This window comes from Indicator indicator, chromosome 11, assembly GCF_027791375.1.
Source record: "Indicator indicator isolate 239-I01 chromosome 11, UM_Iind_1.1, whole genome shotgun sequence".
In the NCBI taxonomy this organism is placed as follows: domain Eukaryota; kingdom Metazoa; phylum Chordata; class Aves; order Piciformes; family Indicatoridae; genus Indicator; species Indicator indicator.
This window is the reverse complement of record NC_072020.1, coordinates 5913967-5936979: the sequence shown is the minus strand read 5'-3', so window position 1 is coordinate 5936979 and position 23013 is coordinate 5913967. Positions and strand designations below refer to the sequence as shown.

General features: G+C 44.1%; 1 protein-coding gene across 1 annotated transcript in view; it reads right to left on the bottom strand.

Moving 5' to 3' along the window:
• CPNE4 (copine 4) overlaps positions 1-23013 on the bottom strand; it is a 118805-nt gene that overhangs the window by 70436 nt on the left and 25356 nt on the right. The window contains exons 2-4 of the mRNA XM_054385091.1: positions 11944-12123; positions 6537-6608; positions 3397-3471 (exon numbers count right to left, since the gene is read on the bottom strand). Of these exons, the coding sequence (XP_054241066.1) occupies positions 3397-3471; positions 6537-6608; positions 11944-12123 (327 nt within the window). The remainder of the gene's footprint in view (positions 1-3396; positions 3472-6536; positions 6609-11943; positions 12124-23013) is intronic.

Genomic DNA, 23013 nt, shown 5'->3' with positions numbered 1-23013 from the left:
TCTAAGTACAAGCAAGCCTGTGACATACACTGAGGGTCACAAACCCACTGCACAGCACAGCACCTTCCCCAGAGTGCATCCAGCCTTTGCTACTGCCATAATGCACCACTCCTGAGCAGTTTCTTGGACAAATCTTTAGTATATTGATTTTCAGAGCATGGCACTTTGTAAAATTCAGGTTTTAAGGGTCAGGTCAAAGGTCCTTCAGAAAAGGACTGAAGTAACCCAAAGACACAATAATTTAGAAAATTCTTTGGCAACCAGACGAGGCATTTAAGGATTTTTAAGTAGTTGTTTAATACCAGGAAAACACCTAAGCAAAGCAGTACTCATTTGTCTTTTGCAGACACCTGCTGGGGAACCTTTCCCAAGCAATTGCAACTGCTTCTCTGGGAAGCGGAAGAGCAGTTTGCCTGCCTCAAAGCTCATTAATTTGTTACAGCTCTCATAAAACTGTAGCTGCTTGTTATGGTAATTGTAACACAGCCATTACTGCAGCAGAACCTTCCCAAAAGTTACTGTTCCACTGCGAAGTGTTCTCAGTGGATCTCTTGAAACAAATAGGAGCTATCTGAGCTGGCCAGGCTTCACGCCACACAGAAATGCAGTAGTGCTTCCAAAGAAAGCCCTGCAATGAAAGATACAGCTTTTGTCTCTGCACAGTCAGTTAACTAAAGGAAGCTTTCACACCTGCTGAATGTTCCAGGAAAAGCAGAGCAGGTTTTACCTGTTTATGGCTTCTCTAAAATTCCTGCAATTCTATATAGAGGGAGTTAAAAAACACCCAAACCAAGAAACATGCCCTGCCCGTTAAATCACACCAAGAACTGTTGTTCCATTTGCCAGCTGTAAAGGACAGGCTGCCATCCTGCTCCTTAGAGAGGGAAATGCATGTCTTTAAGGACCACAGTGTAGATCATCTTTCAAGGAGTTTTTCTTTAGAGGGTGGAGGAAGGAAAATCTTGTCCATTCAAAATATCACTGATGGTAATGGATGGGAAGAATCACTGGAAAAGGTTGCCCAGGGAGGTGGCGGAGGTCCCATCCCCGCAGGTTTTTAAGGTCAGGCTGGATGGGGCTCTGAGCAACGTGATCTAGGGTGAGGTGTCCCTGCCCACGGCACGGGGGTTGGAACTAGATGATCCTTGAGGTCCCTTCCAACCCTGACAATTCTATGATTCTATGATTTTATCCTTAAAGCACATCCAAACCCTGCCCCATTCATTCCTTTGCCCCAAAGTTGTGAGACATTAGGTTTGAATTCCTCTTCTGACACCTGCAAGAGATACCAGTGCAAGAACCTCTGGCTTTACCCAGGCATCAACAATGCTTCCTCAGGCTTCCTCTGTCTGTCAGGAGACTCCAAGGCCAGTTCCAGCCCTCAGTCTGCTTCTCTGTTACACTCCATCAGGTCTTCACTCCTCTGAGTAAGAAGACGTTTAGGATTTTACAAGATGGGCTCTTCTCAACTCTTTGATGGCTCCTTGGGGCCTTTCTGTGGCCTCAGAGCACTCATGCTTTGCCACCAATGGCTGAACTGTGCAATTTTAACAGGTTGAAGTGAACTAATGGATTAACCCATGACAGCAATTTCAGTAATTTCAAACTTTAGTAACAGTAATTACTGATGGTGCCTTGCAGCTACTGCTGTCAAAGTTCATCATAAGCCATACCCAAAGCCATAACCTTTTGTTACAAATGAGGAAAGCCAAGGTTCTGTCTGGTTTAGAGCCATGTCTCTGCCTGGAGAAAATGAAAATAGACTTCTTCCAACTGTAATAGGCTTCCAGAGATTTTCATCAGCAGAAGGCAGGAGTTTTGATTCAGATAAAACACGGTGAGTCATTGCTTGAGTTGCACACTGCATCATCCAGGAGTGCTTTGTTAGATGAAGCCCACCTTGATGGGCATGGCAGCACAGCAAGAATGAAATACTCTTCATATGTTTCAGACGGATTCTCCTCAACTTATCCCCACGGAGTGTTTCAGTCGCTCTCTACAGCTGCTGCCCAGATAACCCTGACCTGGCTCAGCAGCACACTCTGCCAGCATCCTTTTAATTCTTACCAACAAGAGCCATAAGAAATCCTAATACACCAGATTAGCATTTACAGCTGTGGAAAATGAATCACCAAGTGGAGTCTCATCATGTTGTACATGTCCTTTCTTTTTTTGTAGATGTGACAACCTGTAGAACAGGAAGATACTTGTGCACATCCTTGGAAATCACATCGAAAGGTGTCTGCCTGAAGAGAGGGTGTTAAATCACCATTTTGGCACTGGGACTCAAGCAATTCTAAAGCAAGAGGTTGTTCATCTTTCAGATTCATCTTTCATCATTCCTTTCAGGTGAGAAGGAAAATCAGGTCCTGATCATTTATGACTGTTAATGAGCCTGAGAAGAGTGATGTTGTTTACCTGCAGGTTCTAAACAAACTCCAGTTCTATTAATCCTTCTGTGTATTTTCTGCTTGCCTGAGTTTTTCTGGCACTTTCAACCAAAAGTATTACTCATTGCTGCCTGATTTTGAAAATCTGATGTATGGCCCCAAAAGTACTGATTTGATTGTAAGTTACTCACATCAAGTGGTTACAAGCACAGGCTTTGGAGCATGAGAACCGTAAACCCATGTATGGTGTTACCATGTCTCTAATTGGAAGCATCTTCATCCCTAAGAAAGGGCAATATACTAATGGCATACCTTCCATTAATATAAAGCCCATCATCTAAAAAGCACCACAGTCTTATGACATTTATTAATTACAGAGATACTGCCTAGATTACCTCAAATAAGTATGGCTGCTATGACCCTGAAATAACCAAGTGTACCCTGCGAGTACTCCGCTGCATTTCTCGGGCTGTGTGTTGCTCAAGGGGCTCGTTACCTAAATATTGCTAAATGTCAATGGTCGTTTCCAAAAAGAGGTAATCCTCACAATGAAGAGGAGTGCTGGAGTCAGGGGAGAGCTTTCTTACTAAAGAAGGAAAGTTTTGAACAAATATGCAGCAGTCTCTTTCTCCCATTCAAGCTACATTTAGCTGAAAAAAATACATATCGTGCTTGAGTCATTATGAACTTTTCTAGCTTTATTTTAAGACACTTCGACTATAACATCTTTGACTGCTTACAGAAAGTTCACTTCTCTAAGCACTTCTGACTGGTGGCATTTTAAATAATTAAATTGTCATGGTTATAGAGTAATTAACTTGTCTTGGTTTAATTAGATTCTCTTGAGGTTTTTTTTTTAATTGAAGAAAGCCTCATTGCAAACATTCATCTGAAACCTCTGATGTGTTTAACAATACAAGGCAAAAAATATCTGTCAGGGAGAATCTCATCAAACCATATGTGCAGGCATTCTCCTGTCTTTCCATGGGGTTCCCATCCAGCTCACCTTGTCATCCAGCTTCCGTGCACTGAAGGAAAGTTCAACATAGTCATCATTGCCAGACAGCTCCTCAGCAATCACCTAAATGGAAAGCCACAGGTGAGTCTCTTGTGGGGCAATGAAAGGGGACAAAGATGGCATCTTCCAGTGGAAACACTGCAGATCCCATCAGGACACTCAGGTGTGATACAAGTTAAGATGCTTCTCTTTGCAATCAGGAAAGGCTAACAGCATTCTGTGAACCCCTTGCTCAGCTGATGGTGTCACCTCACCAAGCCTACAAACCTGCATCGCTTTGCACCTCGTCAATCACCTGTCAGTGGACAGACATCAACATCAGGGGTCCCTTTCCTTTGACCAAGTACTTTCCTCAGACAGGCCAAGGCAGAGCTCCACAGCCTCCCAGGAGACACAAAGAGACATACAGCAGTGGCAGTATTTAGGTTTGAAGCTTAATTATTTCTACACTGCTTCAGCATCATTTGGCAAGCCACAGGAGTGAGATCCCCTGCCCTTAGTGGCCCTGCAAAGCACATTGCCAGCAGGTGTGGTACAGCTGTTCCACAACAGAGCCACTGCAAAGCCAGCTACTGTAGATGAGTCAGAAGGGAGCAGCACTACAATGACTCAGTGTGATTCCTTCAGATGGGGTAGGGTGTGCTGATAAGGATAGTGTCTTGTGCAATGTTCTCAAATCCCAACCAAGCAACAGACCCAACCAAACCAGCCTTCCCAACTAAGCCACTAAAACCCTCAGGGAGGGAAGGTATTAACCACACCTGGGCAATGCCACTGAGAAGTGCTCTTTAAGCAAGCCAACTTCTATTCTATTTGGCAGTCATAAAATCTTTCCCTGCTGTAAATATTCTCCCTGGAGATTAAATCCCCCAAAAGAATCTCTTTCCTGGGTCTTTCCTACCCACAGCTGCACACCTGACAGCATCCCAACCAGGCTTATACCATCTCTACCATATAGACTCCAGGTCCTCAGGGACCAGCTGGGACATCTCAACTGTTCTTCAAACCAGTTGAAGACCACTGGGGTTAGAGCCACAGTCAGAGCACCACAGTGTAAGATGCTCCCACAGCCCACACCTGCACCTCCCAGTAACTGGCCAAATTGTACAACCCTAAGTAACTGCAGAATCACCAAGGTGTTTTAAGAGCATTTTCCTTTCTCTGAGAGAAACTAACTTAAATTCTGCCTTGGAGTAAGTGATAGGGTTCTGGGAGCAGGAGCTGCAGGGTGACCTGTGTGGGGAGGCTGCTCACACCTGGCTCAGTAGAAGCTCAGAAGCTACTGGCTGTACCTGGAAACATCAACCTAGCCAAGGGGCAGAGGGTGTCTCTCTGTGAATGTGTTTAAGAAAGGGTGGCAGCTGCCAGAGGCAGGAGGCACAAAGGCCATCCTAAAGAAGATCCAGGAGCAAGCATGGGAAAGGGGATGCTTGGCACACAGGTAGAGAAGCATCCTTGGAAGGAGGTGTATCGTGTCAGAAAAGTTATCTTCTTGCACCAACAGGTTAGCCTGTGCTGCAGAAGGGACATTCCAGAGACACTGTGTCTTGTGTGTAAGCCCATGGAAGAGCAGTAACAATGACTAAGAAACAAAGAGCAACAAAGAAGAAATCTTGATGTTCTGATCCTGACCTGTGCCATTCACCACCTCACCACAGGGACTGAGCATGATGAGAAGGCAAAGGCAGTGGAAGCTGTGAAGGTTGCAGGAGAGGTGTCAGGCTGAAGTTGTGCCTAGGGATGGGGGAGGAGAAGTGCTTTTCCTAGGAGTTTGTTTGACATATTTGTTTCTCAATGCCTGAATCAGTAATTAAATATTGATGTTAACTGGAAATGAATTAAATGAATGGCAGCTCTTCTGCCTGTGCCACCTCACAGCAGTGACCTGTGGCACTTCCTTGTGCAGAATACCCACACACAGCTTCACTCTGCACTAAGGTCTCAGAACACATCGACAGGGCATCACCCTAAGGACTAACAACACTCCAGCAAAACATCCTGAGATGGAAACTTCCAAAAACCTATAAAAAACTGAATTCAGTGCACTGAACAAGTTAGGAAACCAGTATTTGTAACTGGTAAGTATCTGGGTCCAAGAATGATGATAAATAATCCATTTGACTTGCTCTGGTTGAGACATCAGACTTTTCACACATTAAGTTTAATCCAAGTTCAGTTTTATGCCATTCCAGTGAAGTCAACTATTCAGAAGCCAAAGCAAGTACCTAAGATCCATATTTCATGGCTATCCCCCAGGGACACGCCAGCAGGAACTACTCACTCACTTTCTCTCATCTCCTGTGTATCACTGAGTACTGTTTTTTTGCCAAATACTCAACAAACAAGTCTCATGATTTTAACTGAACTACAGTATCTGTGTTTGCACAAGACTGGACTGTTGTATCCCTCCTGGAGGGAGTCCAGAACACCACATAGGTGAAGTGTGCCCAGATAATCCCAGAAGGCAACCACCACCCAATTATTCAGGGAGCAAAATTCTCTCCTGTTTCTATGCAGCCAGATAAACAGGGAATCCCTTTCCAACTGAAATCTCTTGCATGACCTCATGCATTTAAACAAATCCCATCCTAGTCAAGCACCAATGAATATATCTAAGAAAATCCCCTGGGCATGATTTGTCAGTCTGCTGTCTTTTTTTGTAGCTGAAGGCAGAAAAAAATAATCTGAACAACCAAGGCAAAAGAAATGAATCCAGCTAATTTCACATCAAGGAAAAAAAAATCCTTTCCAACTCCATGAGCAAAGCAGCAGAGATTCCCAAAGAAGAATATTTTATCATAATCTTTGTCTTACTGCTGAGCTGCAAATGTCACAAGCAGCTGGGCTGAGCACAGGCAAGCCTGAGCTCCCAAAGCAGCCAGCAAAGAAAGACTAAAGAGAGGTAATTCACTGATCTGCAGATTTCCAGATACATGTGGGGCTGTAACTACCCAGTCTGTAACTGCATTCTAGCACAGCAAAGCCTACAGCTGGGTTATAACCTACAGCTACAACAGACTTGCAACTAAAAGTAATTGACCAGCATGACTTTCATGCTGCCAAAGTAATTTAAAAGTAGGAGTAGTGAAAATTTGGGCTTCTGTATTGCGTATTTAAGAGCAACTTACTGTTATAGACGACTTCCCTGCTGTGTTCCCGTGTTTGAGTAAGGACTTGGAGAGTTTCCTCTGAGAAACAATCTGCACAACAACAAAACAAAGGGAAAAACATCAGAAACCAGGGCTTATGGTGATTGCAGGTTTATGTTGCCTTTCGTCATGTACTGATGCAGTTTTATGTTGCCTTTTGTCATGTACTGAGGTGGTGTCCTCATCCCTGATCAGAGTTAGCACTACAAGATCGCAATAAAGGGTCCCCAAGAAGTCTGCAGACAGGATGTGGTGGGAGGACAGATGGGGTCAAGCAGAATGGGAAGAACACAACTTGCTGAGTTGAGTGGAAGAGTAGAAACTACATCTCGGCCTCAATTATTGCCACGATGGTGATGGTAGGACAGAACTAAGCTTGAAATGGACTTCCCAGACAGTAAAGGGGAACTGTACATAGCAAATCTATCAAAGATGCCTCCAAACCCCACATATGTTGACAGGAAATTCAAGCCAATTTCAAAGAGAAGGAATTTACTTCATTTCAAAATGCTATCAACAGGAGAAAGCAATCTCTCCCATAGCTTTAGTTCCAGAATTGACTCCTTTGCATAGCAGGTACCAGACCTCTGCTGCAGCTCAGCACTGCAGCTGAACTTGTCAACTGACCAGTCTATAAATGCACCTCAAACAAATGTTACCAGAGTGATGCTTACAAAGATGTCATTTCCCATCTCAATAATCATTCCATTTCCCTAACAACCAACTACACAATGAGTTATGGCAGCTGGGCAGCAGGACCCCTCTATCTGCAGGACCACTCCCCTTCCCCAAGGTGCACTCACAACCTTGAAAGCTCTTCCACTGCAGTCTGCAGTACTGAGCTCAGGGGCTCCCATGCAGGTGGCACAGCTTCAGAGAGGATCATTTGTTCTGACATTCCCATTAGGAGATGGGATCAACAAGGCTCACCCTCTAAACTGTCAGCATTACTGTGACACAGCAAGTGCTCTGCACATGCAAATATGCCTATCTGGGTGCAATCATTTACCAGTTACTAATTAAGTGGCCAGTAAAATTAATCTTCCATCTGGCAACAATGTGCCAGCATTGTTGCCTCAAACTGTAATTAGCAGTTGAAGATCTGCAGATTACAACTGCAATAACTACCAAGGAATCTCTTTTTCTTAGCAGTGAATTGCCCTTTTTGTTCATGCTCTTGTTGGTTAAAAGCACCATTTCTGAAGGAGCTGCCATCAATTTACTTATTATGTAGCAGTGTAATAGTATGTCTCCATATTTATTATGTAGCAGGGTAAATCTTCTTCTGATCATTATCATAACAAGCATTTGCTGACCTGATTGCCAGACAGCAAGTCCAAAACATGGATAACTCAAGGGCCTAGGAAGCATTTGCCTGAGTCCAGAGTTAGAGAAGAGAGTTGGATGACTTACAAGAAGGTCATTAACTAGAGGTCTTCCATTTGTCAGGAGTCTCTGGCTTGACTCCTGCTTCAAATATGTGCCATTTGAAACTTTAGAGAAAAAGGTTTTGGGGAAGAAGTGCAGAAAGTCAATGTCTCTCTTCTTTCTAGAATGCAGACAGGAGAATCCCGTGCAGCCCTCGTTCTATTTCTAGAGCACATTGTTTCATGAACATTTCATTAGAAGTATGACCTGTAAGTGGGCAAATGGACACAGAAATCTCAGAGGTTTAAGAAGTGAGGCTAAGAACGACTTGAGAAGTGAAGCAAAGTGAGGTTTATTTGCAGCTACAGCCATATACAAACTGTCCCCAGTTCTGGTCCGAACCAGCCCCACGTCCAATGAAACACACACACTGCACACGTTTGCAAGAGGTGGGAACAGCCTGACAAAGCCGCTGCTCTGTTTCAGAGAGAGGACATGCAGATGAAGCGACTCCTGTCTATCATCTCAGCAAAGCACCATCTCAGCTACATTTCTACTCTGTGTTGCCAAGGGATATCAGCTCCATGAGGTAAGATGGGGGCTGGTATCTGAATTTGCCGTACTACATACAAGCCCAAAGAGGTGAAAACCAGATCTGAACAAATGCTGTAATTAAATCTGGATTCACATGTTGCCATTTGATCTAATTTCCAGTTTAAAATATATAAAAGGAGCTTTGCTTTTTTTGTTTTGTTTTAAAAATATGAGCAGATGCATCACTTGAGATCAAAGCACAGAGGCACCCTCCCCAGCTGTGCACCGTGCACTGCCCAGCAGTCTCTCTGGAGCAAGGACTCTGATGAAGGTTTGCTCTCTGAGTCGTGACTAATCAGCACTGTGTAAGATGAGCTGTTAAATATAATGACCTATTTTACCTGGCTTGTTTAAGAACCTTTAAAAATGTATTTCTCTGTGGTCCTTCCTTAGCCAAACACAGGAATAACTTTCACTGCATTACACAGGACTCCCAGTGCTTATAAATCAAAGTAACAAGCAGATGTCACCGTGGCTCTTTAACCTCATCATGCAGCATTGTCAGGAGCAGACAAACACTACATCATACTGAGATCTCTGATACACTGACAGCTGGGGCCGGTCCATATTCTTCCAACAGCCTTGACTCAGTTTTGCAAGGTGCCATCCTGGGCCAGAGGCCTGACAGTCACACTGCACATTTGCTCTGGGATCAGCAAGCTGGGTGGCTTTTCTTTAATGACTTGCTTCCATTAAAATGACTTGGGCAACATCTAGCTCTGGGCATAACGTTTACCAAACTTATCGTGAAGCTTGTAAATTAAAATATTAGTGAGCTCTGCCTATAATCTGCTCAAATGCTGTACCCACAGATACAATGACAGCCTACTGACATTTCACCTATGTGGGTCAATGATCCACTAAACCAAGAGCAGCAGAACCAGGTAGAACCAGGTAACTCCTTCCTCACAGATGCCTCTTCATCCTGTTTTTTCGACAAAGCAAGATTTGTATAACTCCAATGTGCCTGTGGTCTGTCTTGCTTTCTATCCTCTTGATATTTTTGAACCCATCAAATAAAGAGATGCATAAAGCATGTCAGAGATGTATAAAGCATGCTACACTTGAACATCATGAGAGACCAGGCAGTGGACAGGTGCCAGTGAGCTTACTCTGCTGTCATGGAAAAAGGGGCCTGGGAGAGGAGTTCACCCCTTCACAGGTACCGGGAATTATCTGCAGGAGAACCAGTACAGATGTACAGGTCCTTAATGAAGGAAGTCTCCTTCAGTTTAATTGCTCCCAGAATTCTTGGTAGAGCCAGTTTTACTACTACAATCCTCCTCTCCATACAGGTTTTACTACTGTAATCCTCCTCTCCACGTAGGTGATAGTCTCTGTACCATATTCACCACTCTTCAAGACTTCTTTTGCTCCCTCCAGCACTGATCAGCTTACAGCCCATTTACAGCTGAATTACAGAACACCGAGGAGAAAAGATATCCCTGTCACAAGAGGTAATAATGTTATTACAGGAAATAGCTTATCAATAGCATAAAAGGTCTTTGAATTTAATTAGTATGTAGTGTGGCATCCCTCTTACAATTAGCCATAACAACAGGTCATTATAACAGCAAACTAAACTTTAAATTGTTTTTCTGAAGACTGCCAGAGAAATTCATACAAAAAGATAAAGCATGCAAAAACAAAGCACTACAAACTGGACAGGTAATTCCATTAACTTTAACTGGCAAAACGCACCCAGAACAGGAACTCTTACAGCTTCCAAGATGCTGCTGCAGTGGTAACCCAAGAGCTTGCTGAGCACAAGGGCTGTGAATCGTTAGGTAAGTCAGAGGGGGCTGCAGCGACGTGCTCCTGCTGCGGGTCAGCCCTGGCAGGAAATTACTTTCACATCTAATAAAGCTCATGATTCATCCCAATAATGAACTGAGCAGCTTCACTTGGAGGAGAGCAAAGGCCAAATATTTACATGCATTTAGATACCTAAGGAGGCATACAGACATCTGATGAGGTTCTGGAATTCAAACACCTCAAAAACACCAGTGCTGTGTCTTCTGCAAACATGAAATATTTGGAAATATGAAACCTCTAATACTTGAAAGCTTCTTGGGAGGAAAAGATTTGCAGCCTGCTCTAGGAGAACCTGCTTCAGCAGGCAAATTGGACTAGGTGATCTCCAGAGGTCCCTACCACTCTACATTACTGTGAAGAGATTCCACACTGTCACCATTTTAGTTGGTTACCATTAAAACTGCACTGCAAGCAAGCCAGCTGTGTGCTATTTGCAGAGATAAATCAGTATAGAGATGTCTACGCTACAGGCAGCAGCAATGGCATCCCCTCTCCCTTCATTTTCAAGCCAGTTAAGGGAGAAGAACATTATAATAACTTTTTTCTCCAGTTCTCATTCTCTTTGGTGTTATAACACAGCTTATTTTTTTCCATTCAGGTCACAAGAAGTCTGCCAAAAAGAAAAGACTTTATAGTGCACTGTAAATATCCTAAAGAACAATATTTTCACATGGAGCTTTCAACTGAGCAAAGAGATACAGTCTGTATGAATTCTCTCACTGACAGGACTCTTCCTCTTTCAGCAGGGTTGGCTCAATGGCTTTAGGAGAAAAACAAAAAAAAAGGATTGTGTCTGATGGGGTTGAGGGATCAACCACAAAAGGTGAGAAAGTAGGGAACAAAAGCTCTGCAGCACTTCCTGTTCCAAGCACCCGTACTGAGGTTACAAGCTGCAAAGGATAATCCATAGAGGAGTGCTGCTTGGCTCACTACAGGCATTGCCACAGAATGGAGAGCAAGTGTCACTCAGCTCAGTGAGACCAAAGCCATCCTTGGCACTGCCATCATCAACAGAGCTGAAATCTGTGTTATGAGACCCTACAGAACCAGAAGTCTGCCAGATTGAGACAAACTGTGATGCCTGGAACACTGTGGTGTGCTACCAGTGAGCAACATAGGAATGAACTCACAGCAGACCTGGCTCTGACAGCCCCTAGATGTGAACCCTGTGGGTAGGACTCATCACCCTTATGTTTAGTCATCTAAAAAGTTAGGGATGTACTCTAAGTCAGCTGTCTGGATTCTTTCAATAACCAATGCGGAAAGACAGGTATCTCCTGAGGGCAATTTATCCTAGTCCATGATGGATGTCTCGGTGGAATGAACCAACAGGTGGAACTGTTTGTTTCTCTCCACTGCACTACAGTGCAGATCAGAAGAATCACCTGGTCTACACACTGATGCTGTTTCCTACAGCACTGACTGACTTGAAGCTGCACTGCAGCAGTAAATCAGACCAGCAGAAACTCTCAATTATCCTGATCAAAGCCCTGATGAGGAGCTGTGTCATGACTGCCAAACCTGAGCCATCAGTCACTCAGCCAGGTGGGACAGTCTGGGGACACAGGGAACGATGAGCGATGAGGGGAAGCACGGCAGCGGTACCTACTTGTCCAAGAGTGCACTCCATGCCACCAAGAAAATCTGCTTCCTTCAGCCCATTGTGATTGCTGCTGATGTCATGGACCTCAAACCGCAACCGCTGCACCTCTTCAAAATAGAAGTCCACGGTGAACAGCTTGGAGAAGACAGGATTTATACAGGTCCGAATCACTTCTGTCCTGTCCACCTGCCAAATGGAGAAGAGGTCACATCAGTGTTGTCTCTCTCTGCCAGCAACCCAACCACAACGAGCTCCTCACGTGCAGTTTGATCAGGATTGAGAGCCATGGCTATGGACACTGCCATTTGTGTGGGCAGCATCAACAGCTGGTTCTGTACAGGGCTGGCCACACGCACAAGGGAAGCCACCTCGCCTTGGCTCTCTGCTTGCCAGCAAGTCTTTGACAAACCGGGGTAGGCAGATGAGGAATTGCCTGCAGCCTCCTCCACGGGGTGAGCAATGTCTGCCCCATGCTGGGTGCACCGGGCTGGTGAGGTGGCAGAGGCAGGAGCTGTGTGTGGGCAAAATGACTGCCTTGTGCTAGACTAATAACTGGGAAATCACCTGCAGAATAACTGCAGAATCTACCTCCCCAGCAGTGCCAATCCATCACTACGAAACTGCAGCGGCGCAATGCACTTTTATCAAACCACACAGAGGAGAAACATCCCCAGGAATGACTCATCCTGGAAAGCTTGCATGGAAGCAAGGGAGCAGAGAGCTGGATCCACAGCAAACAACTTTTCCTAAGAATATATAATTTTTTCCACTTTGCTAAGTTGTGTTATAGGAGTCTGATGGATCATATGCTGCTTACCCCTACCTCTGAGCCCTACACCTGCTACAGAAACATCCTCAGGGCTAAATTGCTCTTTCTTCAAAAAGTGTCCACAGGGTGCTTCACAGTTCTCCCAAATTGCAGTGCTTGTGTTTGACTTTTGAAACAGGCCTTTGCCACTTTTCACTTTGCAGTGTTGGGAACACCATACACAAGGATGCAATTTCCTTTTTCCACTTTCCTTGCTCTGGCACAGAAAAAAAAAAATCTAATAATTCTGTAAGATTAATGGAACTGATTCTAAAGTGAAGTAGGACTTGGGCTCATCAGTCAAAAGACAGGAGGTGGCTGGTGTCATGGAACAGAGAAATTAAATCACTTAGAAAATGAGTGACAAGATCCTTTGATTGCTTATCAGGAACATCTGTTGTGCAAAAAATAGCAGCAGCTTGCTTCACATCTCAGAGTTTATAACACATTAGCCTTGGTCATAGTTATCAGCAAGGACACAACAAGTCAAGCAAGTCAAAAGCAGGGGAAGAAAAATTAACCAGGAGTCATTCTTGGTAGCACAGATTTATTTTTGTGCTCATCAAAGGTGTCAGACTGACAACTCTACCATCTGAAATCCTTTAGCTATCATCAAACATGCTACCAGTCACAGAACAGATATCAACCTGTGCTACCACTGCTGTCTTCTCACACAGCTGTATCAATGTGCTCTGGCTATGCCAAGATGAGAGCATCACAAAGAGAAATGCAGCCTTACTTACAAATTCCATTCTCAATCTCTTGGCTTAGACCAGCTGAAAAAGATGGCTCTGATAGGTGAAGCAAGCTACAACAAAAACAAGTCAGAAAGGACACCAGCTATGTTCATTCAGGTGCCCATCTCAAAAAGTTCTTGACCTCCACTTGCAATCAAGGTGACTTGAGACCATCCCCACTGCTACAATATGAAATGTTCCCTATGTCAGCTGAGGTATCAGTGCAACAGGATGTCCCTGAGATTTCTCAGTGCAACATGACTCAAACCACTTACAGAAGAGCAGTCCAACAATCAAACCATTTAAATGATCAGTTGTAAATCTTTCTTCAGAACCACAAACTCTTCATTGGTACAGTGGATCTCCTCCAGAAGTAACTGAAGTTTTTCTGTGGCTCTTTCTCCTCATTTCTGCTTTGCTGCTGGACTGGGGGGGGATATGGTTCCTCACTGTGACATACAGCAAGATTTACACTTGTGCTCAACGTAGGCTTAAATTGTGATTATTCCCCAGAGTGAAGTGAACAGGGAGGGACAGATCTGCACACAAGGACATGAAGAAGTTCAGTCTCAACAGTAAGACACTGCTTGCTTCTCCCAGCCTGTGAGCGCACAACATCTCTCCATACAGATACAGCACTGAAGTGCAGCCACTTCCCTGAATTTCCCCAGTCCTCCCACACCACTGAGATGATTCATTAATCTCATTGATGGAAGCAATGCCAATATCTCCATGAGCAACACAAAATCCTCAGCAGTCAGCAGCATGTAGCAGCATTGGCCCCATCAGCCTACCTTGTCCCCAGGCTGCTTTGCAGTGCTGTTCACAATCACCCTATTCTTGGGCTAGAAAGTCTGGCAGGCTCCTCAGAATGGGAAGTCCAGCTCCATGATCTGATCACTGTGCAGTTGTGCTGAGCACTGATAACCAGCTAGAGTGACTCAAGAGGAAGGAGCAGTGGTGGACAGAAGAGGTCTATAAAGTCACTACCCCTCACAGAATGCTCTAGGTTAAAAGATGCTCTACAGAAACCCAAGGGAGACTCTCCACTGGACTTCTGCCACTCAGCAGAGGCTGCCCTTTCTGGAATATTCCTGCTCTCACATTCAACTGTAAAGTGTTAATGCTCTCTTTAGAAATGCTGTATGAGTGTGAGAACTTATTGACACCTGGTAAGAATACCATTGCTATGTGTAGCTTCATGCTGATAATCACGAGGGCTAATGGATATAAAGTACAGCACAGGAGGTTCAACCTCAACAAGAGGAGGAACTTCTTCACTGTGAGGGTCACAGAGCACTGAACAGGCTCCCAGAGAGGTTATGGAGTCTCCTTCTCTGGAGACTTTCAAGACCCATCTGGATGCATTCCTGTGTAAACTGCAATAGATTCTATGGTCCTGCTCTGGCAGGGAATTGGACTTGATGATCTTTGGAGGTCCCTTCCAACCCCTAGCATCCTGTGATCCTGTGATTATCTAGAAGGTCACAATCTACAGTGCTGTAGACACTTGGGAAAAAAACAAAAGGCTGACTTGTTTCTGACCACAACAAATTATCCCAATAACCGCAGGACCTCTTTAATTTCAATCAAAACCTGGTGTCCACAGCAGCCTGACAAGATGTCAACCTCATGCTGTATCTCCTCCATCCCACTGTCACCTAAAATCAGTAACAGCACTTCCACCTGCACAGATGATGAAGGCTCAAATGCTTAAAGAAAACAGAGTTTGGCTTTTCCTGGCCTCATCAACTGAACGTTCAGAAAGTTAGAACTTCTCAGCTTAAATGCCTTCCAAAATAAAATGAAGAACACAAGCAACCACATGAAATCTCCCTTACTGTCACCAAACAGGGCTTCTGCATGGCAGAAGTGAGTGGAACTTACACTTCTGTTCTTGTTACAGAAAACACCTCTCTCTGGGGCAACCTAATGCTGAAGGCAGATAGATTTCACAGCAGGACACATACCCAGGGTCATACCCACAGCTTTAGTGCTCGCTGATGGCTGACAAATAACATCTGTTATTTCTGGACATTGCTAGACAAAGAATTTCTCCAACTTATTAAAACAGAATTAATTTTGAAATGAAACAACTGACAGCTACATGCACCTTTGGGTTCTGCCAGCAGTTAGACCTGACCTTAAAAAGAGCAGTGCTTCAGCTGACACCACAGTCCCAACATCTGCTTCACGGTGCAGCTGTACCTGCACTTCCCCTTCAAGGACAATTTATCCAGAGAAAAGGACTTGCATCTCCACCTCCCAGGACGGACTCCTGCTGCTTTCCCTCTTCATCTCCTTAGGCCCTTGTCACTCCACAGAAGGTGGTACCCTGCTGAGCAGCCAGGATTACTTGGCAGGCCCATCTGGACACAGCCACCCTGTGAGCTTCCCCTTGGGGCATGATGAATGACAGACAAACACCAAAGTAGGCCTCCACGGCACAAAGTGCCATCTCAACAGCACAGATTAAAACAGAGGGAAAAAGGACTTCTTGCTTTGGGCTTTCTGAATCCTCTTGTCAAACTCAGAGAAGCTGGAAGCTGGGTTTGAGTTGTATTCCCCCCATACTGCTCACTGTGGATACTCTTACGAGAAATGTTGACCTTCCATAACTGCTGAAGAACTGCAAAACTGTCTTTGCAGTCAGATAGCATCAAATTAAAGGAAGCTCAAAAGACAGATCAACAAATACTAAACCTGAGGCTATCTATGCTGCTTGTGACTGCTGCCTGGGAGCTACTGAAAAGCAAGGAGCTTTGCAGAACTGTGCTAAACATGGCAAACATTGAGAAAGCAACTCCTCACCTTAGTTAAACTATCAATGACAAATAATTCAATAAAGTACAGGCTGAGGGTCTCCTCTCCAGCTTCCACCATCAGTGGAAAAGGGAAGATAAGGCAAAAGAGCCTGAGGGGGATTTTTTCCTCTTCTATCACAATGAAATGCAGCATAAGCCATCACATCCACACGGATGGGCAGGAATTGGGCTGAACCTCAGGGTCACCTTGTACCTAAGGCTTTCCAGTGATCATAAACAGCCTCCTCAGCAGAACCAGGAAAACAGAACTGTCTGCAGGACCTGAACCTCTGCCACAGATCAGCTGTATGAAGAACTCAGTGTCCCACACCAACCTGGTACCTATCTGCTCCCTCTTGTATTTCTAGAAAACACGCAACTAGTACAAAAGCAACACATTTTTGGTGACATCTTTGAGGGGCAGAGCAGCCAGGGTCAAAGGTTGAATTCACTGTGTTCTCACCAGAAGGAGGTTCATGAAATAGCATGGCAATGCCGCAGTCAATAAGATACAACTGCCTCATGAAATAAGGAAAATCTTTGGTCTACAGAACTGCCATCTGAACATTTGTACTGGTGGCCTTAGGTGTCTTTATAAAACTAGTTGAGAAGGCATAAACATACAAATTCCATTTTATAGAGAGGGGTGTGCTGCTAATCAGCTCAAAGCCTGCTTTTTGTGGCTGTAGATGTTTAGCAAGTTCTTAAACCAGCAAATAAACCCACCCTTCCCTATGCATATTACAGGCCAACAAGGGAAAACCAGCAGGCTCTATTTTCAGCACAAATCATTATAAAATGCTGATTAAATCCAGAAGAATCACATCTGCCGGCCAAGATGACAAAATGTACAGAGGTGAAGCGTTATTTTTGGGTCATCTGAGTTTCAACAAGACCGAACATTTCCATGCTGCAGTACCTCACATGACAATCTGATACCAAGCAGAAAGCAATTTACACTTTGCTCGGTGGCTCCTGAAAAACTTATTAATATTTTTATTATTATTAACAGCATTCTCACATCATCATATTTCTATCCCACAAATGAAGAGTCATTCCCAAGGCCATCATAATTTATTTCAGCTTAATTGCTGTTTGCAAACAGAGGAACCAATAATCTTTAACTCTTCTTTGGCTGTAGAGCTCAAAGCCAAGCACAATGCTGTCCATGGTAGGCCACAGAAGTGTTTACAGTGAGTTGTCTGGAAATTAGCTGTGAGTAGTTTCTTTTATTTCTGTGATATAAATACCAGCTATCTTGCAAGCCCCCAAGTCCCAACCACAGAAATCTGCTTCTGAAGCACTGTAAAAAATTATTACCTAGAAACAGACCCAGCCCCAAGGGTCTCCAGTCTCACCCTGGGCACGGGGCTTCCACAGCAAAGACAGACATGTTTCTTCTTTGTCTGAGGTCCTGCAGGGCAAGAGGTGTAGAAGTTCAGCAAAGGTATTGCAGTGCCAGCCCATGTGAACAGATGTGCAGAAGTTTGCTTCTGCTGAGCAGCAATTAAAGCAGGGAAGAGGCCTTCAGAAAAGTGTGTGGTGGCAGAGGATGGACTGGGAGAAGATCCTGGCATCCGTTTCTCCTGAGCTTACCGGTAAGTGAGAACAGAGGAGAATTAAGTGATGGGATAATCCTCTGCTCACTGCATATCAGTGCAACTACATTATACTGAGTGGGAAATTGACACTGCTTCAGTAATTTGCTCTTTAATTAACTGACCATAAAGAGTGACTTGCTAATTCGTTTAAAACAGAGGCAGATTCCCTGCCGCACACGCTCAGGTAAACTCAGCAGAACTAATGTGGGTTAATGAATTATGTCAATTGACACAGGCCCAGGCAAGTTGTTAGTTTAAGAAACTCACTTGCTAGTGAAGTGCTGATAATTAAAGATTTGTTAATTTACTTCTAATTCTATAACTCCACTGTTAAATCAATTACATGACCACAGCATTAGCAGCAGCAAGGCAATGCACTGTTACACACACAGCGCTTCACTCGGCTTTCCAGAATTCCTGTACCAGAAGCAACAATTTGCAAGGCTCATTTAAACCAGCTGCAGTCTTCCCACACAACTACTGAGCCTAGACCATGAATGGCTGCCTAGGAAAGTAACAGATTTCTTGCAACTTGTGTCCATTTGAACCAGCACTAGCTCTTTCCTTTTCCACATGCATCTCATTAAGTTTGTCAGTGGAGCTTGGGCTGCTACTTGCTGAAACCATAGCAGCTCAACAGCAGCTCCACCACCCAGGAACAGCAGCAGAAGGCTTTCTGTGAATTACTACAAAACCCAAGAAAGAAGAATACGACAATACTTGGTTTTCACCCCCATTACACCCACAAAAGCCCACATATTGCCACCAAGCAGCACAAACCAAACTGAGAAGAAGCAGAAATGGCAAGTTTAGCTGAGCTGTACGACACTTGCAGGCAGCATCCTATCAGCATCCTGACTTGGGAATTGTTTGCACTACTTAAGGACCCTCAGTGAATGATGGTTCCTATGAATGATGGTTCCTATATTTCTCTGGGAATATCTATTCCAAAACGACTTCCAGAAAACAAAAGCTGTACTCAAGCTTGCTAACCATGCATGCTACCTAAAGATACCTAGAACTAGCTCCATCCAACGTGGCCACGATTTCCCTTCCCCCAGCATGACTGCAGCCAGAGAGAGGCTACATACAGGGACCTTTGTAACTAAAGTAGATTTGCCCACACAACCACACTGCGTGATAAGCAGCCCAAAGCTGCTTCCTGTAATGGCTGCAGCTCTCCTGGAAGCTTGTGAAGAACAGGTCTGACACATCACAACATCAGATACCCACAGCACAGGCACACATCAGCCTCTCTGGCGCTCCCTGGGATTTGTATGGGCTGGTATGTGAACAGCTGTGGAGCAGAGCACCCCAGAATCACCCCTGGTATACCTCTCGGCAGCAGCAGGGATGCCAAGTGGTGACTTTTTCAACTAGTGAGCACAAGATTTGATCACAAAAGACAAGTGTTAGTCTTGCAGGTACTTCCACTAAGTGAAAGCAGTCCACATACCTACTCCTGTTTCTTACTACCATGTTCTACACATTGTAAATACAAGCTTACCAGTGTGCATCACACATGCTCCATGACTCAATATTATACTGCTGGTGGTGTTACCTTAGAGAGAGAATTTTCAGAACAGGCTATTTTTGAATGTTTTAGCACCTTGCTACTTGAGGCCATAGGGACAAAAAAATCAAGATATTGCCTTCTGCAGTGGAGAGCTCTGAGCTCAGGAGTAGGTTTTCCTCACCTGGGACACACACTCTTCAGCAGCTGACTTGGTACTTTATCAGCTGCCTCAGTGGATGTACGACAGCACAGAGCTATGTCATGTCTTAGCAAAATGACTTTGAATGTCTTCAGTAATTCATTTGTGAAGAAAAATCTCTACAATTCAAGGCTTACACCTGCAAAAGCACCTTCTTACATCAATTGATAAAAGACATCCTTCCATTTCAGAGAATGTTTTCACTATTGGTGCTCTGAGTGAGAAGATTCTAAGATTCCTCAGCAATGGGTTTAGAGTGGTCCCTCAATTTTGGATTTTTTTTCCAAACTTCATTTTACTTCTGTGTCATTATAATTAACCAATTTCCCATCTCCACATGTTCTCTCTTCATTTCCCAACTAGAACTCATTGTCCTTTAGATCCTATCAGTCAGAGCTGTTATTCCTTCCTGCTTTATAGCACAGATTCCAGATGTGCAATAGAGGCACACCAAGCCTCAGACCAGCAATGAGCTAATTAAACCCTTACTTACTAACTCAAGCTGAAGAGGTGGTAATGATTCCATGGCTCAAACGAAATTTACTTGAAGGCTTTCCTGCCTTATTTACAACATAAGCTTAAGGGAACACAAGTCTAACAGCACAAAGAGAAGAGCCTAAGACAAAGTGTATTCAAACACAGGGAAATCAAATTTGCCCATTTCTTTATCTCCTTACAGCACTCTTGAGAAGAGTTTTGAAATCTAAGGAGAATTATCTGGAAATCTGAAAATTGGCTGACAGGAAACAACTAAAAGAAAGTTCATGTTGATTTTTCTTAACCTTTTTTTTTTTTTAATTAATGATCTCACAAGCTGGGAGAGTTGCTGTGATGCTCTGAGATGTGTGAAGTTGGCTTTATCACCCTTTGTCATCCTGGCTGAGATGACATGCCTGGTTGGTTGACATGGCAAGGAACAAGGCCAGGATTTCATGCTTTTAGATTCTGGTACCCTGGGTTCGAATCTCTGGCATGAGCTGCCAAAGCATGGCAATCCACTTGGTCCTGAGAGCAACAACATTTAGGACAAGCATGAAACCATTAGAGAGAATTAAAATACAAAGCCAGCAGTCATTATAGCCACAGAGCCCTGTTTAATAAGTGTTTATGTATTGGGCCCTCCTCATGATAATTCAAATGGATTTAATGCTAGCTACCAACAAATCTGCTGCGGGTTGCATGAAACCATCAAGATGCCATTAGTAATCTAATCCACAGCTATCTGATGGTTAATGAGCTTTTTGGAATGTAAATCACTTATCTCCATTGCAAAGTCACTTTTGGTGCAGGGAGGGGCAACCTTCTCTAATCTAGCTCCGCATTAGAAAAGTGAGGTTATTTTCCATTAGCTATGTAAAGGTATTGCAGAGAAACCTCAGTGTGAACCTAGTATGTGAAAACATAGCTGTACAGGCTGCTGCCACAAAGCTCTGAAGGGACAGGTGTACTGAGACACAAAGCATAGCTGGGAAAAGAACACCTCAGCCATGATCCTCTTAGGGGTAAAGAGCTGTGATCCTCTGGAAGCAAACTGACTTGATGAACCCAACACAGGAGATCCACACCCTCGCAGAATGAAGCTAGGCATAGGTACTGGTTTTGAAAACCCAACCACACAACTCACTTTGAATCCAGAACCATAAAGCAAGGCACATCACAGTATCACAGCACATTAGAGGTTGGAAGGGACCTCCAGAGATCATTGGGTCCAACCACCCTGTCAAAGCAGGTTCAAACCCAGGCAACCTGCTTTGCATTTCTCCCCATCACCCCACTTTAGCCTGTATTTTGTCTTCCTAACCACAGACTCTTCAAGGCAAGAACTAGCTCTTTTAACATACGGTGGGGAGGGTCCTGTAATCTTACTCAGTAGCACACTCACAACAGGCACTGCTATTAAGGGTGGGAAGATGTAAGAGGGGCAGCTGCACCCAAGGATGTGGCCCAAAGCTGTTTTATGCTGCTTCTCTGTTACTAAACCCATGCTTTGCACAGCAATGTTCAGAACCCAGGTAGATCCAGAGTGCAGAAAGAGGGGTTTCCACCACTGCTATGCTTCCAGTGACATTACAATACTGGAGAAACAGACTTGCTGTCATAGCTTTTTTTCCAAAAATGTCCTCTTCTGTTCACGTGCTGCTCTATTTATTCTAGGAAAATCATGTCAGTGTATGTATGAGATCTGCCAGACTCTGCAAGGCTCACCAAACACCAGGTTTTCATGGGATAGTTAAACCCAAATTTGATAAAGCTTTTACCTGTCTCCTTTCACATAGGTACAGAAGTCTTCCTCGTTTTAATGATGACCGGACTGCAAAAGAAGCACTCAAGTCTTTTGTGAATTGGAGCACTCATAATTCTTTAACTACCCCTTAAAAGCCATCTCTGCTGTTACAATATTGCTGTTTAAATTGCACATGGCTGCTGTTTAAAATTGGCCACTGCTAATTGAAAAATCCTCTCTGCAATGCCAAAGGCCTGACAATTATCTCAATAGTTCCAATCAGGCTAATGTTGCTTGCCACAGTTATACCTGGGTCTGCACTTAGTGATGCCACACATGGCAGCAGGAGTACCACTGACTGCCCAGGCACTGCTCAACCTAACAGCTCCACTGGGGCTTGCTTTCAAGGCACACATCTGAGGAGAAAGCTGCTAGCACAGAGAGGCAGGATGTATGAACCTGGCTTCAGGACTCCAGCCAGCACAGTCTGTGAGGGAGAGAAGCTCAGCAAAGCCTGGGCAGCCCTGGGAAGGAGCAGGCTGGCTTCCTGCAGTGCTTCTTTGAAGGTGGTGTGGTGTGGGGAGCTGGAATTCCCCTCCCACATTAACAATAACCAGGCTACCTTAGTTTGGAAGCAAACGAAGCTGTATTTACAGGCAAAACTACAATCTATAATGAAATGCAACGAATATGTACAAATATACACTATTCACAACATTTACAAACATGTACAATTAACAGAAAAACACAACAAAGTCCCCTGGCCCCAGAGGGACCCTGCTTCTCTTCCTCCCACCTTCCCCAGACCCCCCTGGCAGAAGAAAGAAAGGCAAGAAGCAGAGAGGTTTGTTAAACTTAGCTTGTCAAGGTCAGTGTGCCAGTATGTTATCTGCAGAAGAGAAACGAAGAACAGACAGAGAGACTGCCCATACCTTGTTTTCAGTACTGACTCTTAAACATTCCTATCTCTTCAATGGAAGTGTTTAGAATAATCATTATTTTGCCTTCTTACACCCAATTGTGATTTATTTACATTCTTTTAGCTTTCTGCTCGAACTTTGTGAAGAGAAATTAAAGGCAATGCCTTAAAACTACCACAGAAGGTCTGCCACAAACTTACCCAACTATACAAGAAAGTAACACAGATAAACCATCTAAACCATCGCAGATTTCCTCAGCAGCAAAAA